The sequence below is a fragment of the Rhinopithecus bieti genome, unplaced genomic scaffold (genome assembly GCF_001698545.2).
Source record: "Rhinopithecus bieti isolate Rb0 unplaced genomic scaffold, ASM169854v2 scaffold_51905, whole genome shotgun sequence".
NCBI classification, from domain to species: Eukaryota; Metazoa; Chordata; class Mammalia; order Primates; family Cercopithecidae; genus Rhinopithecus; species Rhinopithecus bieti.
This window is the reverse complement of record NW_016821253.1, coordinates 21,047-39,077: the sequence shown is the minus strand read 5'-3', so window position 1 is coordinate 39,077 and position 18,031 is coordinate 21,047. Positions and strand designations below refer to the sequence as shown.

Below are 18,031 nucleotides of genomic sequence, written 5' to 3'. Positions count from 1 at the left end.
TGTACCAGGAAGTCTCTTTTCCCTTTGTCTGATGGACTTCAAAGCTGCCTTGGGGTAATTATAAGGAAGAGAAGAGAAAGCTAGTGAAAGTTCAAAAACAGATGATGGGAGTGATTCAAAGTGATAAGTAAATAATAAAACAAAAAAAAAGTTAAAGGAAATTATTAAAAGGAAGTTTTTTATTATTAAATATATTTTATAAAGGGGAAATTGATCAGTTTTCCATAAGTTTGTGAAAATTAACCAGAAGAATCAGGCTTAAATTAAAACAGAGATATTTTGGTCAACTAGAGAAAGGAATGCTGATCTTTTCAGCATTAAGATGAGTTACAATGATGTTTCTCTCTGTTGTGAGGAGTGCAGAGATAAAATACAGAAAATGTAGCCACCATTCATATATATTAATAAAAATTTAATAAATATTTCATCTCTTTTCAACTTTTTTAAAAAAGGCATTTTCGCTGAATTACGTTGTTTTTTTTTTTGGACAAGATCCTCTGAGTCAGAGTTTTGCAGGACGTTCATTGGTGTGTGACACACAGGTAAGCGGGAGTGTTGCAGGACGTTCACTGGTGCTACGTGTGTGACACACAGGAGTATTGCAGGACGTTCACTGGTGTTCCGTGTGTGACACACGGGTGAGCGGGAGTTTTGCTCTGTAATAAGCTTAAGAGGTTATGTTGCAAACCAAATTAAACGGATTTCTTTAGTGTAGAAAATCTTCTTTCTTCAGAACACCAAAATGTGATTTTAATCACAAAGAGGGCATTTTAAGAAGAAGTTTCCCAAGATTATCTCCAGGCAGGACCTATTTCCTGGATCCTCAATATCTCCCACAACAGAGTCCTGCAGACCACTTGGGAAAACATCCCTCTCCCTGCAGTCCGGGTTTTTAGTATAAGTCCCATTAAGAGCTTTAAATATCACTTTTATTTAAGACTCAATAATTCTACGCCTATTTAATTTGGCGCCCAGTTATTTTGTCACTCTTTGAATTAAGTATCTTTGGTATACCCTGTTTCCTCTAATTTCCAACTTCAACCTCACCAGGCCCCCAAGGCCCGATCTGACCTTGCTCTGCACCTTCAGATGTTATTACCTCCATAACTCTTCCTAGGAGGCCTAGGAAGGAAAAATGGTTTCCTGGGCCGGGTCTAGGGCCCCCTGCTGTGTGCGCCTAGGGACTCGGTGCCCTAGGGACCTCTGTCTACTTTGCCAGATTTGCTCTACAAGAAACACTCACTTCTGCACCTAGCAAAGCAGGCATTCAGCAAATTTCAGAGCACATAGTGTGAAAAACAACAGAAAAAGAATTTGTATATAGTGACTGCACCTTGAGAAAATGCCTTAACAAAACCCGAGAACTCTCTGTAATGAGTAGAGAAAACCCTGAAGCAAGAACCAAGTGTTACAGAGGAGACTGCACAGGGCAAGGCCCACGGTACACTCCAGGGAATTTCTGTTTCTTGGATGCAATGGCATCCAAACAAAAACAATGCCCTCACTCATCCTGGGAGGAGCAGCTGGAGAACCCAGCACACAGAAGGGACTCCTGTCTGATGCTGGTTTCTACCTCATGTCATCTTGGTGTGTTTTCTATACCACAGCAGTCTGAGTCTCTCTCACTGCAGGCGCTTTCTGATAGTCTCAACACAGCCTTCATTCTCCTTATAAAGCCTCTAAGCTAAAGAAACAACTTGCAGGGTGCTCTACATAGCACCTGGACCGTCGTAGACACTGCTGTAGTTAAAACTGTCTCAAAGAATGAATTGAATAAGCTCAGCGGATCTTCAGTGATCAGTGGATTGTCTTTACCAGGTTTACTTGTGTCAGCTTATGTTTCATGTTCTATCATTCTCCAAATGCAGTCACATAATTCTGTCTGAAAGCACAGGGATCTAATGCTCTCGATAACCTAGGAAGGCAAGTGCTGCAGATGAGCAATTTCCACCTGGAATTTCAAAATATGGAAAATAATTAATAGATTTCTGATATTACTTTTGAGAATCCCAAATATCCTGGAAACTCAGGTGGAAGGTCCCTCTTTTAGTAGGTGTGCTATTCTTCACAAACGGACTCACAGAAGCAGCCCTCAGCCTCCTCCCACAGTGACCTCACAAGCTCTTTGCCTCGCTGTTGGTGGTGCAGCTCTCCTTTACCAGGTTTGCAGTGGGTTCATGCTGCTTCTTTGTGCTCCTCCCCCGCTGTCTTCCTCTTTCCCCCACTTCTATCCACAGATGTAAAGTTCATGTAACTTAAAGGCCTGCGTCGGACACAGTTGATTGTTTAGAGGCTCTGCCACCCTTACAAGAGGGGGTGAATCACACAGAGCTTAGCAAATACCAGCACATCAGAGTCTGGTCAGAAAGCTGCACTGGGATTTTTGTTTTAAGAAAGCTTTTCTGTAAATTTCTTTAGCAAACGAATTTGTTTTTTCCTGAGTATTAGAGAGCTATAAGACACATCAACTCTCAAACCTGCCAATGCTTTCTTCACAAGTCATAAAAATAGAGCCAAACAGACCTGAGGTCCTACATAGGTCAACCTCCTCAATTTAAAAATGGGGAAACTGAGCCCCGTAAAAGTTAACTAACCTACACAAAGCCACACAGTTGGTTAGAACTGGCAATATAACTAGGGTGGCCATACAGATCATCATCCAAACTAGGACACTTTTGAGAGTGAAGGTCAGAGTTAATAATCATGCCAAGGCCAGGTGTGGTGGCTCACGCCTGTAATCCCAGCACTTTGGGATGCCGAGGCTGGCTGATCACCTGAGGTCAGGAGTTTGAGACCAGCCTGGCCAAAATGGTGAAACCCATTTCGAAAATACAAACATTAGCCGGACGTGGTGGCGAATGCTGGTAATCCCAGCTACTCGGGGTGCTGAGTCATGAGAATCCCTTGAACCCGGGAGGCAGAGGTTGCAGTGAACCGAGATCATGCCACTGCACTCCAGCCTGGGTGACAGAGTAAGACCCTCTCTCAAAAAAAAAAAAAGAAAAAAAAGAAAAACTCACGCCAGGATAACAGATGTAAACTGGGACTGCCCCAGGCAAACAAGGATATGTCATCCTCCTAACTCTAATAAGAACTTCTGCATCTTAGAGTCAGCCTACCTTAACACCAATTAGTAGAAATAGTTATAAGTACTTTTGTACAATGATGGGTATTAAAATGAAAATGGCTTTTGATGGAAAATAATTTTATTACAGTTCACAGCTTACAAAATGTTTTAGTGTTCATGCAATTTACTGTAATAAGTCTAGAATCCATTCTTCATTTGCAAACTGATGTTTTGCATTAACATAACTAGAACAAAACAAGGCAATTAAATAAAGATGTCAATTTTCAAATCCCTCAGCTTAAATTTAAAAAGGCAAAGAACCCATCCATCAATAATTGGAATGGAATAATTTTGAAAGAAACTTTTAGTTTAGCTTTCACATTAGGTTCACGGATTTGCCATTATCTGTATGTGGAAAGAGATGTCAAGTTCACAAATAAAAATATGAATACTATGATTAAATTTTTGATTATGGAGTGAAGCTAAAACATGAAAACATATTGTTATAATCAAAATCTGGGCAATGTATTTTAATACATTTCCTTTAAAGAAGTAGCTGAANAGGCAATTAAATAAAGATGTCAATTTTCAAATCCCTCAGCTTAAATTTAAAAAGGCAAAGAACCCATCCATCAATAATTGGAATGGAATAATTTTGAAAGAAACTTTTAGTTTAGCTTTCACATTAGGTTCACGGATTTGCCATTATCTGTATGTGGAAAGAGATGTCAAGTTCACAAATAAAATATGAATACTATGATTAAATTTTGATTATGGAGTGAAGCTAAAACATGAAAACATATTGTTATAATCAAAATCTGGGCAATGTATTTTAATACATTTCCTTTAAAGAAGTAGCTGAAAAGCAGAGATGTTAATAATTTACCAAGAAAATACAAATATAAATCAACTGAAAAACTTCTCTGGGTTACCTAATGTCAGATACTCTGCTGGTTGTTGGGAATTCAAATAAGGAAGAACAAAGGTTCTGGCTTTATGGAACTTATATACATATATGTGGTGGGAAAAAATATTGCATAAAGCTTTAAAAACAATACACCTGATAGTACCACACAGGCCATCAGTTTCCTGTGAGTGGGGCTGCTGGACAACTTTTAGATGGAAAGAAAGAGCAGGCAAAGTGGAGAAAGGGTGAAGTTGAGCTGCAGGGGAGTGTGGATGGAAGCAGGCGTCACAGAGGAGGATGGGGTTAAGTTGACACGGGAAAGCGTCACCACCAACACAGCTTTGAAACTTCAACATGAATGTATTCGAATACTTTCTTCACTGTATTCATACAGTGAAGGTAATTGGTACCTTATTTATTTATTTGTTTATTTATTTATTTATTTATTCATTGAGACAGAATCTGGCTCTGTTGCCAGGCTGGAGTGCCGTGGCATAATCTTGGTTCACTGCAACCTCTACCTCCTGGGCTCAAGCAATCCTCCCATCTCAGCCTCCTGAGTAGCTGGGACTACAGGTGCTTGCTACCACACCCAGCTAATTTTTGTATTTTTTGTAGAGATTGGATTTTGCCATGTTTTCCAGGCTGGATTCTTAACTCCTGAGCTCAAGCAATCCACCCGCCTCAGCCCTCCAAAACGCTGGGATTACAGGCATAAGCCATGTCATCTGGCAATTTATCATTTCTTTGTACTGAGAACACTAAAAATTCTCTCTTCTAGCTATTTGAATATATACAATAAATTATTGTTAACTATAGTCACTCTACAATGCTACAGAACATTAGAGTTTATTCCTCCTCTCTAGCTATAATTTTATATCTGTTAACCAACCTCTCTCTATCCTCCCACACTACCTGTCCCAGCCCCTAATAACCGCAGTTCTACTCTCTACTTCCATAGGATCAGCTTTTTTAGCTACCAATATGAGTGAGATCATGTGGTGTTTCTAGAATTCCCTCTTTGTCTTTCACTTTTGACAGTTTGACTGTAATGTGCCTCAGGAAGGACTTTTTTAGATTAAATGTATTTGGGTGTCTTGAGCTTACTGAATCTGAGTGTCCATATCACTATGGACCCTATGGAACTAGCATAGTTTTCAATTATTTCATTAAATGATTTTATTTCTTGTCCCATCTCTTTTCCTTCTGGAACTCTCATAATGCAAAAACTTTTTTACTTAATGGTGTCCCATGTGTGCCACATAGGCTTATTTCATTCTTTTTAATTCTTTTTTCTTTATTTTCTCCGATTTCTGTATTTTAATATGCCTGTCTTCAAGTTCAGAAATTATTTCTTTTTTTTTTTTTTTTGAGACAGAGTCTCGCTGTGTCGCCCAGGCTGGAGTGCAGTGGCGCAATCTTGGCTCAATGCAAGCTCCGCCTCCCAGGTTCACACCTCAGCCTCCAGAGTAGCTGGGACTACTGGCGCCCGCCACCATGTCCAGCTAATTTTTTTTATTTTTAATAGAGATGGGGTTTCACCATGTTAACCAGGATGGTCTCAATCTCCTGACCTCATGATCCTCCCACCTCGGTCTCCCAAAGTGCTGGGATTACAGGCGTGAGCCACTGCGCTCGGCCTCAGAAATTATTGTTTATGTTTTGATCTACTCTATTGTTGAAGCTCTCAACTGCATCTGTTCTTTTATTCATTGAATTCTTCAGTCCCAAAATTTCTGGTTTTTTTGATGATATTGACTTCTGTTGAATTTCTTATTCAGATTATAAATTGTTTTCCTGATTTTATTTCCTGAATTTGTTTTCCTGAATTGTCTGTCTTTGCTTTCCTGCATCTCACTGAGTTCCCTTAAGATCATTATTTTGAATTATTGCTCAGGCATTTCATAGCTTTCCTTTACTTTGTGGTCTGTTACTGGATAATTATTGTTCTTCTGAGGATGTCACGTTTCTTTGCTTTTCCATGTTTCCTGCATCCCTATGTTGATTTCTGTGCATCTGATGGAAGGTGCTTCTTCCAATCTTAAGAAGTATCTTTCGCATGGAAAGACATTTTCCTGTAGATGTATCCTTAGGTGTCAGTTGATTAGGGTGCTTTGGCTTTGGTTCTGGGTGGACACAGTCGTGTACTCTTTGTATGATTTATTTTGATGTAATCAACATCAGCAGTGTCTGTGAGCATCTCCGTGGCCTAAGTTGTGGTTGTTTTTGGAGGCTATGGCATGGCTTTGCTGGGGACAGGAATGCAAGGCAGGCTGGTCTTTGAGCTCTTGGGCATCATGTATGGATGCATGATGGCTCCACCACTAGAAGGAACAGAGTCACTGGTAGGGGTAGTGGCAGGCCACAGGCAGCCAGTCCTTGGGTCCTTCCATGGTGCAAGTGAGCACATGGCAGTCTTGCCACTGGAGGGGCAAGGGCACCAGCAGGGGTAGCACAAGCCCTGAGCAGGTGACTCCCAGGCCATGGGGAGCATACATGGTGGCTCCCTCTGCTGTGCTTAACCACCTGTTCCTTGAGATGTAGGGCAATGTGTGGGCTTGGGTGTCGAGGTCACAGCTGCGGTGCTAGATCCAGCTGGTGTGGTGACATTGCAGCCCTTCGGGTAGATGTTGGAAGGTCATCACCTGGGCCCCAGGGATAAGGAGATGCAGGAACTTCTGGTTCCATGGTGATACGGTTTGGCTGAGTCCCCACCATACAAATCTCACCTTGAATTGTAATAATCCCCACATGTTAAGGGCGGAGCCAGGCGGAGATAATTGAATCATGGGGACAGTTTCCCCGTACTGTTCTCGTGGTCATGTTATGGAATCTTTAGGGTGTTGCTTTTTCTGGCCAGAAACCTCTGTGGCTGGTGGCATCTTTGCCCAAGTTCTTGTCCTGTGTCCAGGAAGAATGACGTATACAGAAAAGTGGAGGGCGAGCAAGAGGAAGAGAAGCTTTATTGAGTATTAAAACAGCTCAGAAGAGACCCACAGGGGGTAGTTCCTCTTTGTAGGCATGTTATCTCACTGAGTGTTCAGTTCTCAGCAGAGAGGAGACCCTGGAATGGGTGGGTCCTCTCTGCAGGCAGGTGGTCCCGTCATCTCTGCATCTCTCAGCAGAAAGAAGGGTATATACACAGTAATGGTATTGCTGGGTCAAATTATATTTCTGGTTCTAGGTCTTTAAGGAATTGCCACACTGTCTTCCACAGTGGTTGAACTAATTTATATTCCCATCAACAGTGTGAAAGCGTTTCTATTTGTCTGCAGCCTCGCTAGCATCTGTTGTTTCTTGACTTTTTGTAACAGCCATTCTGACTGGCGTGAGATGGTATTTCATTGGTTTTGATTTGCATCTCTCTAATGATCTATGATGTTGAGCTTGTTTTCATATGTTTGTTGGCCACATAAATGTCTTCTTTTGAGAAACGTCTGTTCATGTCCTTTGCCCACTTTTTAATGGGATTGTTTTTTCTTGTAAATTTTAAACAGAAATTTTTACAGGTGACAAAACAAAGAACCTGGAACGTTTGTTAACTGTCCAAAGGTAAATTGTGGACCCAGGCTCAAATTCCAGAGGTGCAGTATTTTGCAGTTCTCTCTCTCTCAGAAGTGCTGCTGTTGTCCATGAAGTAGTGCAAATTAGGAAAAGAAGACACTTTGGGCTAAACAATTAAAAGGTTTTGCCTCTGACATAGAGAACAGGCTTGCTGAGCAAAAAGCAGGCTGACTTTGGACCTCAAGGCCCCATCCTCCCACATCCTGCAGGAAATCATCTGTGGCAACCCAGGAGCTCCCCCTTTCTCCATTTCTGTCCCTCTCTTTCACTCCCCACCCCGCATCCTTCCCTCTCTTATCCCACTCTCTCCTTTATTGGCCTAGACTCCTTTTCCTAGGAGTCTTACATGTTCCAAGGAGGCTGTGTGGGCGGTCTGGCTTTCCGAAGGCGATATATTGTTGCGCTACTATCCCTGTGAGATTTTGCTTCGCTGGGGCTCAAGGAGATTAAAGACCCCCAAGGCCCACTCAGCACCACCCTGCTGCAGTTCTCTCTTCGTTGGTGAGGTGTTCGTGCCCACTTTGGGCGCCCATCTGCACCTGCTGCGCTCCCTGCCTCCCGGCTGCTGCTGCTTGGAACGTTCAACCACAGGTTGAAAGCACAGCTGGTTACGGAGTCGTCTTCACAGACGCGATAACATGAGCGTTTCGCATGTCTGAGAGATATCTTCAGTATTCTGTCCAAATTTTTGAAATAATGGAATTTGGGAAATATTTTATCTTAGACTCTTAGCATTCCTAGGCTGATCCACTGCCTGGTGAACTCGTGGTTTACCCGTTGCCTCGGTTACAGTAAAAATAGCAATGATTCTGGGCACTTGGCTGGGCTTCTTCCAAATCCACTGAGCCGAGCCTGGGCCCCCGGCCTGGCCCCCTGCGAGTCCCAGCTCGGTCCTGGGGCCTGGCCACGCCCGCTGCCGGCCAGCGACCCAGTCGGACCCAATCCAAGTCCCTCGGTTCTTGCCACCCACCACGTAGGCTGATCCTGGCGTGCGCTGCGTGTTCTTTCCTCTTACGTTCTATTCCTTTCTGTTAATAAGAATATGACCTCAGGTAGAGAAAATTAAACAGTCAAGTTTCCAAACAAGATGAGGTCACTTTAAGAATTCAAAGGATGTGATGCACCTGCCCGGGGGAGGTGGGGGGACGTCCCCGCTGCTCCCCCTCCCCGGAAATGCCTGCGTCCAGCGGTGACCTCGGGGACCTGGGGCTGAGTGAGTGGGGGTTTAGAGCCTGCTCGCCCCAGCGTCCTCCAGGCGGTTGGCAGCGCAGCCAGAAGGTGAGGCGGGGCGGGGACGGCACCGGGCAGGAGGTGAGGGCGGGGACCCCGGACGCTAGGTGAGGGCGGGCGCTGGCACCCGGGGAGCGGCGAGGGAGGCGGGCCCGGGCGGGAGTGAGGAGGCGGGGACGGGCGGGGACGGGCGGGGATGCGGGGACGCGGCCAGGGCGGGGGTGCGGGCGGTGCCAGTCGAGGTGGCGATGAGGTCGGGAGGGGCGGGAACTGGGGAGATTCGCCAATCGGTGCGGACTCCGGTTCTCTCCAACCCCAGGCCTGGGCAGCTGGGCACTGGGGCGCCGTTCGCCACCCGGCGCGGACTTCGGAACCGGCCGGAGGACTGACCGGTTCTGCCACTCCAGCGCGTCTCCGCTGGACCCGGAGCCCCGGCCGGTCCATTCCCCGCCAGGATGCGCGCCCTGGCGGCCCTGAACGCGTCCCCGAGAGAGCGGCTCCTTCCCCGGGACCCCGCGGCTCCCCGGGACCCCGACGCCGCGCGGCCGGCGCGCAGGAGCGCAGTGGAGAGGCTGGCGGCGGATCGCGCCAAGTACGTGCGGGGACGGCCGGGGACTGGCCGGGGCGTCGCTTCCGAGGGCAGCGGCCCCGGGGCGATCAAGTGCCCGGGGAACGACCCTGGGCCCCCGGCCCGCGCCCCCGTCCCGGTGGCGCGCAGGGTTATTGCGCGGAAGCCGTTGAGACCCGACTCGCTGATCATCTACCGGCAGAAATGCGAGTTCGTGAGAGGAGCGGGCGCCGACGGCCCCAGGGCGAGCCTGGTGAAGAAGCTCTTCCAGGGGCCGGGGAAGGACAAGGCGCCGGTGCCCCGGACGGGAGACGAGGGCAAGACCCGGAACCCGGAGACCGTCCCGACCAAGCCTGGCGCTGCAGCGGACCTCGCGCCCCCCGAGACCCCAGCCCCAGCCGCGCGCTCTGCGGCGCCCTCCGGTGTCCCGGCCGCGCCCCCTGGCCCCGAGCCGCGGGTGGTGAGGCGTCGGGGGCTGCAGCGCTCACAGTCGGACCTCAGCTCCCGCTACTCCGCTGCCTTGGCCGAGTCTGACACCTTCTTCCAGTACTGCGGCCTGGACCCCGAGGTGGTGGAGGCCCTGGGGAGGGAGAACTTCACCGCGGGGTCGGACCATGTGACCCTCAAGGTGCGCAGCGTGAGCGTCGCCACCTCCGGCAGCGGCTTCTCCCGGCACAGCGGCGGCAACGACGACGGGCTGCAGGAGGAGGAGCTGATTGAGCAGGTGCCCAGCACCACTTCGGTCATCGAGAGGAACGCCCGCATCATCAAGTGGCTGTACACCTGTAAGAAGGCCACGGAGACCCCCAGCCAGGAGCAGAGCAGGTCCCGAGGTGTGTGCTCAGAAGGCTGGGGCGGGGCTGGCCGTGTGCGGGGCTGGGAGTCCTGGTGAGTGTGACCGAGCTGGGCGATGGCCAGTTTCAGCTAATGCTTAGAACTGAGTGCGATTTTGAGCTACAGTGTGAAAGAGACCCAAGAGTCAGACGCAGAGGCTTGTGAGTTGAGCCCCCGCTGCTGAAGAGCAGAAGGTAGCAATCTAGGTACCTGCAGGTCCAGGCCCTTAGGAGACTGCTGCATCTGGCTGCCTGGAAAGGCAATTCTGCAAATTAACATGTCCCATTTGACTTATTGTGAAAACAGGAGGCATCCAAAATGCTGCCAGAAAGCAGTTTTACACCCCTAGTATTCTTTCCCGCGCTGAAAACAGCTTGAGAGCCCTAGTTCCTGAGTTCATTGACCTGTGCTGTGGGCCCTAGTTCCTGATGTTTGATTGGACCTGACCGGTCCACCTGCAGCCCTAGGTAGGCGCTGCTGTGTTACCTGGAACAGAAAGGAAGGCTCCCTGCACTTTCCTGGAGGCCTGTGCTGAAGTGGTAAGAACTTCTCTACAGGATCTTGTCAGCACTTTGGCATTCACTTAGCAACAAAGATCTTTATTTGGCTAAATTTTATTTAAATTGTTTTGAGAGCTTCAGTTTTTTAAACTGGGGAAATTGGACTTCATTGTAACTAGAGTCCATAGTTTATTTGCCCCTGATGATACTACAGGAAGTAACTTCCCTTTGGACAACGAGTAGTGCAGGATTGACCTCGAGCTCTTTTTGCTTTTCACTGGGAAACTAAGGAGTGCTGGTCCTCACTGTTACCCTGCCCTTCCCTATGGGCATCTTGGAAATTAGTGAAGAGAAAGTACCTTTTCAGGGCTCTCTTTGAGAACCAAGAATTTAAACATTGCAACATCTTTTTTTTCTCTCTCTCTTACCCTTCAATGACAACTTGCTCTAATTTTTAAAATCGTGAGATGAAGTTATTGTCTGCCATTGTGATAAACTAACTGAAGATGCATGGCAGCCTGTAGAGTTTGGGGGAGGCTGCCCAAGAGATGTTTGCACAGGGCTCACCTATGCTCGACAGCTAAAAAAATCTCCAATAACTTCTCTGGCTATGACTTTAGTATAGACATGAAAATTAATGAGAAGAAGTTAATTCATTCTTTTTTTTGAACTCAAGGCTCAGGACTTAAGTTCTTCCTTATAATTTATAGAAGATTTGTGTTTTCCACTAGCCTAAGTCCCCAACAAATATATATAGGCAAAGTTCTAAAAAGCAAACAAACATTAATTTGTAGTTTTCACAGATTGTCTTTTAGATCTGAGATGAATGAATGCTGGCAAGGGTATTTCCATGATGGCACCATATGTAGGGCAGGAGCTTTGGAGAGTGGCCACAGTCCTTGGAGGGACACTGTCTGGTGGATAGAGCACTAAACAAGAACTAAGGGCCTGTCTTATGTTAGCAAGTGATTCCTGCACTATAGACCAGAGGCTTCCTTTGTCCATAAAAAGAAAGGAAATAGGCAGATGGTTTTCAACCTCTACATTTTCTAGTCTGTGTAGTAATAACCTGTGTTGCACGATTGAAACCCAGAAATGGAAAACAAACAAACAAAAAGTTGTCTATTGAAATACGTGAGAAGTAAATTTATGAATAAGCTCCCTCCAGGTAGCCAGAGCATGTGCAGGCAGTAGGTAGACTTGGTGGTATAAATAGTGGTGAGGTAATAATATGGCATACAAATGAAACCAAAATGAAACCTGACAGCATAAAAATAAAAGCAGCCTGCTCTGATGCCTCCACACCCATGCTGGTTCCCATCTCGAATTAGCCAATGTCAAAATAGTGACCTGAATGAGAATTTCATTGACTTCATAGACTAAATCCTAAAGACCTTTTAGGCTTGAACCTATGAAAAATATAAGAAGTTTAGTTAGCCTGTGAGAGCTTTCACTTTTGTGACAAGGAGACATAGTTGAAGGAAGAGGGAAAGGGAGAGCAGGTTTGGGAAGGCACTAAGGATGGAGGCAGGAAAAAGGCTCATGGGCTTCTTCCTCCCCTCATGTCTCCCTCCACCTGAATCCCATTTGTTCCAGGCTGGAGACAACAGCAACTGTCTTCTGAGAAGTTTCACATTATTTCTCAGAGCAGGGGGGACAATCACACAGAAGCTGCCCCAGTTTTTATATGGAATTGGAGTCACCAGCACTATAAAGATTTTCTTTACTAATGTACTTCCCTAGACCCAAGACAGTGTTGTATCTTTGACAGTGTTGTATCTTTGAAACTGCAATGCAAAGACTTACTGCCTGGCTACCGGGGGTTGGGGGTATGAGGAGAACACAGTTGCCTGAGCTTTCTCCAGATCACTGAAACAGTGTCTGCTCATGACCTCAGCGCCTTCACAGCTCCCCGTCTCCCAGCACTGGTGTTCCCACTGGAGCAGACCAGCAGAGAAAGCCAGGACAGAGTGTGAACACCTGGTCAGTGGGGCGGTCTTCTGACTTCCCGCAGAAGTCCCTTGTTCTGAGACCAGTTCTGCAACTTCTGGAAGATGTGGAAGCAGGAATATAAGCTGTGCTTTTTCTGCTGAAAGTTATAAGGATTCCTTTTAGGATTTCATGAAAGATTCAGAAGACTTGAGATGAAATAAGGCAGGTTTTCTAAATGAAAGAGAAAACAGATATGTTTAATCTGGAGGCTTTTGTCCCCTTGGTAGATAGAGATTTATAAATTATAATAAAAGTATCTCAATTATAATAGAACTAAATAAGTTTATAAGTTTCTTGCCCTGTGGGGTAAAGATAATTACTTTTCAAAACAGACTATCAGAACTGGGCAATGACTCATATAATCTGCACACAAGTCCTCTGGGAACCCATGAGTAGTAGTTGGTTGTATGTGGGTCATTGTGGTATTCTGTTTCCCAGAGCTTAGTTTATGAAAATATCTCTTTTATCTGCTGTGATTTAGTCATCTTCCTGTCTTTCAATTTATCCAACTGGGGACTTGCCAAAATTTAGATCTTTCTGGTTTTCTGTTTTGCATAGAATATATAAGTTGCTGCTTTTAATACTGGCATAAATAACTTGTTCTTTGGGAAATTAGGGATAAGACATTGATTAATTTCAACGCAAAAATGTTCAGACAATTCCACAGCTATCTTCACATTTATCCTTGATGCAAAGAAAAAAGAGGTACCTGTAGAAGCCCACCGAAAGCTCCTGAAACAGAGTTGTGTTCATATTTGCAAAGATGCAGAAGAAATAAACCTGGGACATCCCAGCTTTCTTTTCCTTTCTTCTTTGACTATTCTGGGAAGTTATGCAACTAGGAGCACATTTTTGGTAAACAAGTGGCTTGAGTAGCCATAAGGCCACTCTTCCCTGTCGTGATCCATACCTGGGCCTTTAAGAGATAATGGTGTTTGAAAAGGGAGGAATATGTCTGGCCTCAGATATTTAGTTCAACTGCCTGCATTGCTTCCTATTTTGTTGTCCAACGCTGTAGTAGTTAGCACTGGCCTTACCAACATTTAAAGAAGTTTTCTTTACTGCCCCATGAGTAGTTGGAGGCAAAGAGAAATTTTAAAGCCCTGAAAAGGCCTGCAGGGAGATGGAATTTGTTCTGCCAGAGAAACAAGATGATAGTTGTATTTAATAAAGTTACTGACCTCTTGTCAAAATTTAAAATGCAAAAGAAGATGTTTCAAAATGCAGAAAATGTCAAAAAACAAAAACTACAGGGACCAGACCAGTATAGTGTTTAGTTTTCATTATACTAACTTTTGTCTAGACTAGAGTTGATTCACTATTTTTTCTTTATCTCCTCAGGAAGCAAACCTTCCCGGTGATGAAGACTTTTTGAAGGATTTCATGGGTGACTTGGGATCCCAGGACCATTTGGCCAGCATGCCTAAGTGACCACATGATTGCTGTTTTACCAGGAATACAGCATCCCATGGACAAAGCTTAAGGGCTCTGAGAAGGTTTAAAATACTACAGAGAATATGGGAACACAGACCTTGAAATTTAGCTGAGTTGTAACAAGCTGAAGCTCTAAGAGGCATTTTCCTTGTTTGAGGTGAAACTAGTGTTGCTTCCAGAGGGCAGCTGGAAACCGTAAAGCTGTTTGGAAATCTTTTTGACTGACTTGCTGACAAAGAGGTACTGTGATGCATTTTAACAATATCTAAGTTGATTTTTTTTTAATCAAGGAAAATGAAAACCAAGCATGAATGCCATGGTACGTACCCCTTTTGACCATCCTGGGCTGACTAGCATCATTTAAATCAAAGTAATCACTAAAAGGCATATTCTGCTTCAATTCTGTGACCAAAAAAGAGTAAACACACACACTCATACACGCTGACCCCAGTTGCCAGAGCATTACTGCACTATAAATTATAGTTAATTCCCAACTATACTACTGCTTATCTTATTTAACAAGTCAGAAAGCACTTTTAAAATAACTTGAGGGCTACAAGGTCATGCTATTAATGTCATTCTCCATTTGGGGTGTAGGCATGTGGAAGTACCCATTAAAAGATAAGTTAGAGTTTAAATACTGATAAACAAAACCTTGTATTGTAACTGGACAGTTTCTGGAGAGTTGGCAGAAGAATCTTGGAGTTTCCTTTGGTCAGATGAATACAACATTTCACTTTTGCAGCACTATTTAGAATGTACTCCATAGTTCTCTTGTTCCCAGCTTCCAAAAAGAACAGAAAACTTTGGTTTACACGGACCACAGGCATCTGAGGCAGGACCTCTTCACTGCCCTTTGATCTGACTCATGCCTCCACATATGACATAACCAACCCAAATTTGACACCAATTCACTCTTTTCTGCAAAGGACATATTTTGAAACAAGGGACAGCCTGAGGGTGGCTGGAATGAGAATGTTGATGGGGGTTACTGGGTCCCTAATTCTGAACTTGCTCATGACACCCAGAGTATTTAAATAGATTCAGATTCAGAACCTTCTGAGGAATAACCCAAAGAAAATTTGTTGCCAATTCTTCAAAAACTTAGTATCAAAATATATCTTTTCAAGAAGAAAATCATTAGAGAGGAGAATGTGGAGGGGAGAGAAATGAGCTTCTCATTGATATGATATTTTGTGAGCCATTTCATTTTGAATTATTCAAGTCTTGGTTAATATTGTATTCTATTTCTAGAACTGTTTCACCATGAGAGTAGGTCACTGGGTGACTTAGATATTTATTTTTACAGTTATTCGTCTTCAGATAGTTTTGTTTTACTTCAGATGATTTTAGTTTTTATCAGTATAATTTTAAATCATGTTTTTCTTGGTCATCTCTTTGTGTATATTGTATAATTGGATTTTCATTGACTGCAAGTGGAGTGTTTGCCACTCCATTAAGTACTCAGTACTATAGTGGCTTGTTTTCAAATAAGTCCCAGGTACACATTTAGGGAGTCTTTGCTGGCCACCAGATGTACCTTTCTGAATATAGATTCTGTCAGGACAGCAGGTCCCCTGATCTAAGAATTTTCCCCAAAGGTTGCTCTAAAAATGCTGTTGTTTTGTTGTTCACTATATTGCACTTAGTTAAAAAAAAAAAAAAAGATAATGTCAAAGATGAGAGCAGTTTTTTAAAGGATCTTTTCATATACCCAATTCCCTTATTTTCAGATGTCCCATTAATTTTATATATGAAAGCTTTAAGTAAAAGTGTGCATGCCTTTCTACTGTCAGAACAGGATGGATGCAGCCTGGGGCGGATTTATTTAAGATAAAATGGTGCAGACTCACCATTCACATCATAGGTGAAAATATAAAACAAAATGGTTTCAACTAAAACCACCAAGATCTTTTAAAGATGTTTGCACCTTTGGTGGTGGTACAGGAAAAGAGAAGAATTCAGCTGGAGTGAATTCTAGAAGTAGATATCAGAAAAGGGGCATGAAGAACAGGGGAACTGGGTGGCACCAGACTCCTAAAGAAGTGAGTTAATTTTCCCTCCCTTCCATTCAGATTCATGCCATGGCTCCATGTCTTCAGTATGTGTAAGAGGTGAGAAGTTCTTTCTTCAGCCAGGGGTGGTGGCTCACACCTTTAATCCCAATGCTTTGGGAGGCCAAGGTGGGAGGATCATTTGTGCCCAGGGGTTCAAGCCTGCAGTGAACCATGATTGCACCACTGCACTCCAGCCTGAGTGACAGAGCAAGACCCTATCTCTAAAAATATATATAAAAAGTAAAACTAGAGAACTTCTTACCCAAACCTGAATTACCCCAATTTACTGAGTGACTTTGAGAAAAATCAGACTGTTTAGTTCAGTCTGGATGAAAAGCTTGTGACAGCTTTCCACGAGAATGAGCAATGGTGACAGCTGCAAGGTACTTTTATTTGTTCATGAAAGAATGACAATTTTTAAAAATGTAATTAAACATAATGGAATGTTTTGAACTGCTAGGCACTGAAACTGACAAAAAGGAGGCTTTATTGAACATTGCCCTTTTTCAGTTGGTTCAAAGATCAGCACTGTGGTTATCATTGGTGACGCCAGAAAACATTAGTAGACTTTGACAATTGCTTTGGCAGTTTCTAAACAGAGCTTTTTTCTATACACTATTTGTAACTGGAGTGCAATATTGTATATTCTGTATTAAAGAAATAAAGTATTTTTATCATTTATTAATACTAATTTATGAGTTTGAATAATGTGGCAAAAATTTGAAATGAGAGTCTGCTCATTACAGTTCCTTGCCTTCTGTTTTCTACCATTCTTGAGTGTTCTCTCATCAGATTATCGGTAGAAATGAGGGGAAGGCATTCCAATGCTTGTCCTGGGTGAGTTGTATGGCACCTGAAATCATCAAATTTCCTCAAGTTGCTTTGAAATGAAGTCAAAGCAATTTTGAATATTCTGAACTTTGCTTTCCTTCAGTTGTTTTTAATTGTTTCACCAGTCTTTTGCTTAAAATATTTTTCTTCGTGTTTTATTAACATCGTCATTGAAAATGGGCACAAAGATACAAACAAAAGCACAGTTTGTAATCTTTCTCATCAGCAAATTAAGTGAAGGCAGACTCTTCTTGTGTCGGGTTTGGTCTCAGTGTGCACCAGGCACTCTGAGGGTGTGGAGGCTTGGGCAGCCGGTGAGTCATGGAAGCCTGATCGTCCTTCTTGCTGTCCTGGCTGAGCCAGACTCTGCCGTCTTGCTCAGTCTTGCAGTGGCCTATGCCTAACCCTAGGTAAGAATCCAAAGATAGGCTTGCTTTATTCTTATTTTTAGTTTTTATCTTTTTCGGAGTCAGAGTCTCACTGCGTCGCCCAGGCTAGAGAACAACGGAGCGACCTCAGCTCACTGCAACCTCTACCTCCTGGGTTCAAGTGATTCTCCTGCCTCAGCCTCTTGAGTAGCTGGGATTACAGGTGCCCGCTACTATGCCCAATTAATTTTTATATTTTTAGTAGAGACGAGGTTTGGCCATGATGGCCAGGCTGATCTCAAACTCCTGGTCTCAAGTGATCCACCTGCCTCAGCCTCCCAAAGTGCAGGGATTACAGGTGTGAGCCACTGTGCCCAGCCAAGAGGGGTTTTCTTGAGGAGAAGAAACACATCACTTCTTTATTTCTGTGAAGAATATGGACAGATACCCAGGCTGCTGTAGAAACTCTCTTATTGTACCTGTTCAGAAATGGCCCAAGCATTGGGTGGTGTGGCTTATGTTGCAGAGTTCAACAGCAGCTGCCTTTTCCCTTCAGGTAAACTTGGGGGCTTGCACAATGCTTAGGTGGTTACACTTTGCACTTTCATTGATGAATCAAATAGATTTATATTCTATTTAAATGTTCCAGGTTACAAATACTAAACACAAAGGAAATTGA

General features: G+C 44.2%; 1 protein-coding gene across 2 annotated transcripts; it reads left to right on the top strand.

Moving 5' to 3' along the window:
• Positions 1 to 9,020: 9,020 nt before the first annotated feature.
• FAM110C (family with sequence similarity 110 member C) lies at positions 9,021 to 16,838 on the top strand. 2 transcript variants are annotated; one of them, XM_017860341.1, is made up of 2 exons: positions 9,021 to 10,169; positions 14,004 to 16,838. In XM_017860341.1, exons 1-2 carry the CDS (start codon positions 9,224 to 9,226, stop codon positions 14,021 to 14,023), a joined length of 966 nt encoding a protein of 321 aa, XP_017715830.1. In that variant the 5' UTR covers positions 9,021 to 9,223; the 3' UTR covers positions 14,024 to 16,838. The 2 variants fall into 2 exon arrangements, with proteins under 2 accessions (XP_017715830.1, XP_017715829.1); XM_017860340.1 differs by having other exon boundaries at positions 9,027 to 10,224.
• The last annotated feature ends 1,193 nt before the right edge of the window (positions 16,839 to 18,031 follow it).

Coding starts and splice junctions, on each gene's coding strand:
- FAM110C (XM_017860340.1), top strand. CDS start 9,224: ATGCGCGCCCTGGCGGCCCTGAACGCGTCCCCGAGAGAGCGGCTCCTT. Junction 10,225..14,003: donor GTGCGGGGCTGGGAGTCCTG/GTGAGTGTGACC, acceptor TTATCTCCTCAG/GAAGCAAACCTTCCCGGTGA.